This window comes from Chrysemys picta, chromosome 20, assembly GCF_011386835.1.
Source record: "Chrysemys picta bellii isolate R12L10 chromosome 20, ASM1138683v2, whole genome shotgun sequence".
Classification (NCBI taxonomy): Eukaryota; Metazoa; Chordata; order Testudines; family Emydidae; genus Chrysemys; species Chrysemys picta.
In genome coordinates this window covers 8476338-8484252 of record NC_088810.1, presented here as the reverse complement: position 1 = coordinate 8484252, position 7915 = coordinate 8476338, and the positions used below count along the sequence as shown (strand labels likewise).

At 43.6% G+C, this 7915-nt stretch overlaps 1 protein-coding gene across 1 annotated transcript in view; it reads left to right on the top strand.

The window, feature by feature from the left end:
- The first annotated feature begins 207 nt into the window (after positions 1-207).
- LOC101941189 (IgGFc-binding protein-like) overlaps positions 208-7915 on the top strand; it is a 98409-nt gene continuing 90701 nt past the window's right edge. Inside the window, 2 exon segments of the mRNA XM_065574663.1 lie at positions 208-344; positions 1588-1641. Of these exon segments, the coding sequence (XP_065430735.1) occupies positions 1590-1641 (52 nt within the window). The 5' untranslated portion in view covers positions 208-344; positions 1588-1589.

The following is a 7915-nucleotide window of genomic DNA, read 5'->3' as shown; positions in this document are numbered from 1 at the left end:
TAGCAGGCCAATGCTCAAACCACTGAGCTATCCCTCCCCTCTAGCTTACAATACTCCTGCTAATACATCCCCAAATGATGTTTGCTTTTTTTTTCTGCGCAACACTGTTACACTATTGACTCATATTTAATATATAATTAAATTAAATTGAATAAGGAATATATAATCATATATAATGTGTGAATAAATTTCTTTCATTCAGCAAGCTGTGATCTAATTTGGCACTTACTGCTTGCCCCCCCCGGATGGGTGTCACCGTAGAACACTGGCTGCTTCCCAAAGGTGTTCCCTGCTATATAACACCTGTGTGTACAGGCACTGGGCTAGCCAAGTGCATGGGGCAGGTGAGTACAATCTTCTCCTTTCCCTGTTGAGGCAAAACTGCTTAGATCACAGAGTGATAGGAGCACTACAAATACCATAGGTAGATAGCTCCGGTGGGGATGGATAGATAGGTAGATAGGGGTGTGTAGATGGGGATGGATAGTGTGTTTGGGGATAGCTAGCTAGAGGGTGTCAAGTATCAGGGGGTAGCCGTGTTAGTCTGTATCTACAAAAACAACAAGGAGTCTGTTGGCACCTTAAAGACTAACAGATTTATTTGGGCATAAGCTTTCGTGGGTAAAAACCTCACTTCTTCAGATGCATCTGTAGAAGTGAGGTTTTTACCCACAAAAGCTTATGCCCAAATAAATCTGTTAGTCTTTAAGGTGCCACCAGACTCCTTGTTGTTTTAGCTAGAGGGGTGTGAATAGGGATAGATAGATAGATAGATAGATTAGATTAGATAGAGGGGTGTGTATGGGGATAGATAGATGGATGTGTATGAAAATAGATAGATGGAGAGATGTGACTCGGGATAGATCGAGGGGTGTATTTGGGGATAGAAAGATACACATTATTTACAGGGTTGTTGTAGGCATGTTGCTCCCAGGATATTATGGAGACAAGGTGGGTGAGGAAATATCTTTTATTGGACCAACTTCTGTTGGTGGAAGGGACAAGCTTTGGAGCTGCGCAGAGCTCTTCTTCAGGTCTGTGCAGTTTGAAATCTTGACTCACCCACAGAAGTTGGTCAAGTAAAGGATATTACCTCACCCAGCATGTTTCTCTCAGACAGATAAATAGATACCTGCCATATGTGGTACTCTGCTTTATGTGATTTTGGACGCAATACATCTAATGCTGCTTTGTTTCAAATTCTTCTCTTGTATTTATTCAGGAAGGGTTTGGGGTTTAGAGCAGGAAGAGCTGGGAGTCAGGATGCCTGGGTTCTGTCCCTAGCTCTAGGAGGGGAGTGGGGACTAGTGGTGAGAGCAGGAGGGGGCAGGGAGTCAGGAGTCCTGGGTTCTATCCCCAGCTGTGTCACTAACTCTGCAACTTTGTTCATGTCACTTCAACTCTCTGTGCCTAACATTCCTCATGGAGAGAATCATATTTACCTACCTTCCAGGTCGGCCATTCTGTCCCCATTTCCCAGCTGAGGGAGGGGATACATTTGGCATCTGATCCCCCTTAGTGTCCTCAGACATTGATGGCCCTGCCTTCTTTCTGCATTAATCTGACACATTTCCCCTTGTTTTCCAGCAATGGCAATGAAGGGGACGCTGCTGCTCTGTGCCTGGCTGGTACTTCTGTGCGGTGAGTAAGGATCAAAATATCAGGGCAAAGTTTTCAACCCTGGGTGTCTGAAGTTATGCACGTAGGGGTGGGATACTTAAGCTGGTTAAGCTGGGGGGGGCTGGTGCTCCTTAATCACTTAGACACTGTTGAACATTCCGCCCTAAGTGCCTAAATATGGATCTAAGGCGAGAGCTACTTGGTAATTTCTCCAGTGAACGTTTTCTGTCGAAAATTGTGGCTTTGTGGAACATTCTGCGTAATTTCAATTTAATTGTTTCAGAAAAATAATTGAAGCAAAGCAGCGAGTTAATTAGTTTTCAGAGAGAGCAGGAGAAATGTCTGCGTGGGATTGTAGGATGGGTTGTAGGGCCTAGCAGCCTGGGGCTAACTTCCGGTTTCTGTCTTACGTTCCCAAGGCTCATGTTCAGGGTTTCAGCCAGCCGCCATCAGTGGTCAGGAAGGGAATCCCTCCACATCCCCACCTCCTGCTACTATGTATTCTGGGAGGGTTTTTTAATTTTGTTCCTCTGAAGCATCCGGGACGGCCACAACTGGAGATGGGACATTGGCCGGGGTGAGCCGGGGCTCTGAGGTGGCACCGAGTATTCTCTCTCTCAGGGGGTTGATGGCTGGTTCTTGCTCATATGGCTCAAGGTCGAACTGATCACCATCGATGGGGTAGGAAGGAATTTTCTCCCAGATCAGATTGGCAGGGACGTTGGAGGGTTTCTGCCTTCCTCTGCAGTGGGTGGTGCAGGTCACTTGCTGGGATTATCTGGGTATATTTAAATTAGGGCTAACAAATGATTAAAAAAATTAATTGCAATTAATCACGTTTAAATAAATTAAATGCGATTAATCGCAGTTTTAATCACACTGTTAAACAATAATAGAATACCAATTGAAATTTATTATAAATATTTTGGGATATTTTTCTACATTTTCAAATATATTGATTTCAATTACAGCACAGAATACAAGTGTACAATGCTCACTTTATATTATTATTTTTAATTACAAATATTTACAATGTAAAAAGATAAACAAAAGAAATAGTATTTTTCAATTCACCTCACACAACTACTGTAGTGCGATCGCTTTATTGTGAAAGTGCAATTTACAAATGTAGATTTTTGTTGTTGCATAACTGCACTCAAAAACAAAACAATGTAAAACTTTAAGGCCTACAGATCCACTCAGTCTTACGTCTTGCTCAGCCAATCGCTAAGACAAACAAGTGTGTTTACATTTACGGCAGATTCAACAGTATGATTAAAACTGTGATTAATTGTGATTAATTTTTTAAATTGTGATTAATTTTTTTGAGGTATTGCGTGAGTTAACTACGATTAACTGACAAACCTAATTTAATGTAATCATTTCCCTCAGGCACTGGAGGTCCTCAGTCCCTCCTCTCATCTGCCTTGGCACGTAATAGTTTATTTTCCTGTGGGTTGTAGTACTTTGGTCTCATTTCAGTTGATGAGTTTAGTGTGCAGGTTCTTGGTGGTTTTTGTGGCCTCTGATGTACAGGAGGCCAGCTAGGTAGTTTGGTGCTCCCTTCTGGCCCTAAATTCTATGACTCTATTTCATAGATTCTAGGATTCACAGATTCTAGGACTGGAAGGGACCTCGAGAGGTCATCGAGTCCAGTCCCCAGCATGATTTAAACGATGTCAGAATGGAACATTTGCATGTTTTCAGAATGAAATGTTTTTGATTTTTCATTTCAAAACAGCTTTTCACCTTGAAATGTATTTTCTTGTCTATTATACTTTTTCACAAAATAAAAGCATTCAAAATCAAAATAAAGCATTTCAATTTTATCAAAATGTTTCGATTGACTCAAGATAAAATATCATTTTTGGGGAAAAAAATCAATGTTTCTTTCTGATTTGGGACAAAAAGAAATCTTGAAATCTCAGAATTTCCCATGGAATGAAATTTCCAAGTTTGGACCAGTTCTATTGAAGGGTCTAACTTTAGGCATGCAGATTTTACATTTTTGTCTCAACTCCTGATAAATTATTGCTGCTATTCATTAGGTGTATTACAGTAGAACCTAGGAGCCCAATCATGGATCAGGACCCCTCTGTGCTAGGCACTGTACATTATTATTGCTATATACTAGGTCTATTATGGCAGCATCTCAACACCCCAGTCATAGACCAGGACCCCAATGTGCCAGGTGCTGTACATTATTTTTGCTGTTTATTAGGTGTACTACAGTTGCAGTTAAAGCTTTTAAAACACAAATTATCAACATCCCATGTCAAAATATACAAAATAAATAGCCTGAAATCTAACTCTAATAAGTTCTCAAGCAGCATTTTTCTTACGTTGTCTATCCGTGCATTTTAGTTACTATCATGGATTTTTTTTTCAGTGTTTGCATGTATGATGACATTTATCAATAAAAATATAATCCTCCCAAGCCTAACAATAGACTGGTTTTAACACACTGGTAGCCTAACTATTTCCATGTGTCTTGAACCCTGGGGCTTCTTATTTGAACATATTCTTGTTGAACTCAAGAGCTCACTGTTAGGAGCCTCTGGGTTTGGGATAGATAGTTAAAGTATGGGCATGTAGTACTCAATCATTCGGCACATGGACAGCATTGTGAGATAGACAGCCCTATAACTGCTATATAGAGGATTGAACCACTGGTCTTTAGAAGTGAGTGGAGATACAGCTATAGCTTGCACTGAAGCTCCTTAGCTCAGAGATCCCCCTAGACCACACTCACCAGTGGGTTACATAGGCCTAAGGCCTGTGCTGTGACTGACCCTGAGGTAACTGTGCCGTGTGTGTGTGTGTGGCCTTCCCACTATTTTGGTATCATGTGTAAACAATTTGTCTAGAATGATAGGGCCAGGTATCCTGCGTAAGGTTCTGCCCCTGGGAGAAAGTGCCAAACGGCAGAAGTGTGAGGAATCGTGGTTCTGTACCAGTGTGCAGAATTGGCTGGTACATGGTGGGGAAGGGGAAATTGATTATTTTCCCCTCTCCATGGGAAAAAATGACTCCCATTAGAGTGGCTAAACATCATGGCTAATTGAGGTCTCATGAGTAAGGCTAAGGTTTTGTCATGGATATTTTTAGTAAAACTCACGGCGAGCTCATGGGCAATAATGAAAAATTCATGGAAGCCCATGGCGACTGGGAGCTGAGGGGGTCCGCCTGCCTCCACAGATGGAAGGGCACCCTGCAACTCCCTGCTGGCACTGGCGGAAGTCACGGACGTCTTTGGAAGTCATGGATGCCGTGACTTCTGTGACCTCTGTGACTAAATCGCAACCTTACTCATGAAAGAGTGTAGACTCAGCAAGTTAACCTACAGTTATTTATATTAAAGAATAGAAGGGGAAACACAACTTCTGAGACCACTGCTTCTTCTTATCCTCTTAGCGCTGGGATGGTGGAGAGTGAAATGGGTTAAGGGGTGACTTGATCACAGTCTACAAGAGGAGTGGCCAAATCGCGGTGCACGAGTCATATGCAGCTCTTTTACAGTTAAAGTGATTCTCCATCACTGGCAATTTTTAAATCAAGATCAGATGTCTGCTCTAGGTCAAAGAGGAATTATTGTGGGGAAGTGCTATGGCCTCTCTTATGCAAGAGGCCAGATTAGATGATCTCAGTGGTCCCTTCTGGCCTTAGAAATAATGAATATGAAAGTCAAAACAAAATAAATCAAAAAGATAAAGTCAAAATGAAATATTTTTACCATATTGAAATGACATAGTTCCACATTATCAAATCAAAACATTTCAAAATAGTCCCAAACTGAATTGTTTTGGAATTTCCATTTCACTGGAAATTAATTGGAATTAATTCCCCTCACCTCCCCACTCCACCCAAAAGGTCAGAATTTCCTGCAGAACAGAAATCCTGTTTTCGGATCAGCTGTATTGTCTGCAGTCAGGAGGACCTGTGACATCTTCAGTAACTCCAATCCCCAAAGTTCAAAAATCACGAGTCAGACTCTGACCTCACAAATGATGATATTAGCCCCAAAATCTTAGTGGGCATAATTGGGAAGGTGAATGGAAGGTTAAGCTGTAAATAGGGGCTTCTCAAACAGTATGCTGGAGTCAGGATGTCTGTGTTAGCTAAAATAATCAGTGACACCCTGATGCTAGGAACTATGGACAAAGTAAATCTGGAATGTGAAGACCAGGATCCATGTGAACAGCACATGGACAGAGCACGCTGTCAGGGATTGGTTCCTGCAAAGTAACCGAGCCAGTCCAAACGTGTGTGGTGCAATGGATAGCAAATGCAATGTCATATGTACATGTATATAAAGGAAGAGGTTTGCTGTGTAACTTTGGTTCTTCTTCAGGTAGTGACCCCTATGAGTGCTCCACTGTAGGTGCAGTGGTGCCTCCTGTGCCTAGGATCGGAGAGTAGCAGTGTCCGTGGGGCCACACATGCACTCCGCGCTGTGAGCAGTGTCTATGTAGCGTTGTGCACTCCAACCACCCTCAGTTCCTTCTCAACCACCTTTGGTCTGGGACTGAGTCCTGGGCAGAAATAAAAGTAGAATCGCAATCTGTGTTCTATAAACTAGACAGGATTTAAATCAAGCAGTGTCTCACCCTGATGGTGTAGTTCCGTCATACACAAGCTGGGATTCTCCTTTCCAGTCTGGCACCACCTCCCCAGTTCAGTCTTTGTTCTCCAGATGTGTTTCCAGGGGTTGAGTTGTGATGGGAGTGAGGACAAATGATGATGTCACTTCCCCTCTTTTATAGGTTCTTCCAGCTTGCTGGAAAGATCTTTTGCTATGACATGAGTCAAGCAGTGTACTTTGTCTATGTGCTCCTTCTGAGAAGTCTTCATTGTATATAGATCCTGTGATAGTCCTTGTTAGTGTGGATTCCCCTTAATGGGCCATCAGTGCTGTCTGGCTTCTCCATTGTACCTGAAAGGCTGGCTGTGGGTGTTTCCAACTTCAGAACATATTTCAGTAACACACACACACAGCAAAACTTCGTAACTTCACATACCATGAGAGCATGTACAATCCAACAGGATATTAATGTTCAATAGATCAAGACTTTTAGAATGATGCCTCACAAGGCATACTTTGTACAAAACATATCATAATCATATCACTAGCGTAAATATGGGGGTACCAGGGTATTGCTTTGAGGTACAGAGTGTCACATTTTCCCAAACTAACCATGGAGCAGAGGCAGACACAAAGATGATCTCCATCTTCATCAGTCTCCAGACTGCCTGATATGGAACAAGAAATGCTAGTGGAACAGGAGGAAGAAACTGAGGAAGAGGTGACAGCACCAACCCACTTCTCCTCATCTTCCCCTGATGAGGCCATCATGCCACCAGCTCCAACATCTGCAGACATTTTCAAGAACTGTTCGATAGGATAGTGGAGGAAGTCAGAGAGCAACAACACAAGTTGCCTGATATCCTGCAAGCCTCTACATCTGCCAAAATAGCACTGTCGGTCAATGAGACCTTGTTTGAGCCCATCAAGGTAATCTGGCAGACCATAGGCTCAATATCATCCACCTGCAAGCAAGCGAACAAGAAATACTATGTCCCCACTAAAGACATGGCGCTTCTTTTCTCCCATCCTACTCCAGACTCCCTGGTGGTCAATGTGGTACAAGAGAAGAGGTGGCAACACCACTCTATAATATCCCCTTATGACAGGGACTGGAAAAGGCTCGACCTCTTAGGTTGGAAAGCCTACTCGCCAGCTATACTCCAGTTCCACATTGATAATTATGAGGCACTCCTGGCAAAATACAATCATATAAACTATTTGAAATGCCAAGACTTTTGTCAACACCCCCCAGAGGACAAAAGGGAACAGTTCCAGGCACTGATCACGGAGGGAGAACTCCTAGTCCGTACAGCACTGCAAGCCTCTTTGGACTCCACAGACACGGCTGTCCACTCAAGCATGGGGGGGAGGGGGGGCGGGGGTGTGGCTCCTCTCCCCTCTGTCAGAGGCCGTTCAACTGTGGGAGTTCTATATAGCCCATTCCATTCACCTGGTGGCATCCTTCCTCCCCGGGGTCCAGAACATGCTGGTGGACCGCCTCAGCAGGTTCTTCTGCTTGCATGAGTGGCCGCTCCGGACGGATGTCATCCACCTCATCTTCCAAAGGTGTGGGATTCCCCAGGTCAACCTCTTCACCTCCCGCAGCAACCGGAAATGCCCGGTGTTCTGCTCCTTCCAAGGTTGCTGCCGGGGCCCCCTCTCAGATGGGTTCCTGCTCCCATGGACGGTTCACCTGTTTTACGCCTTCCC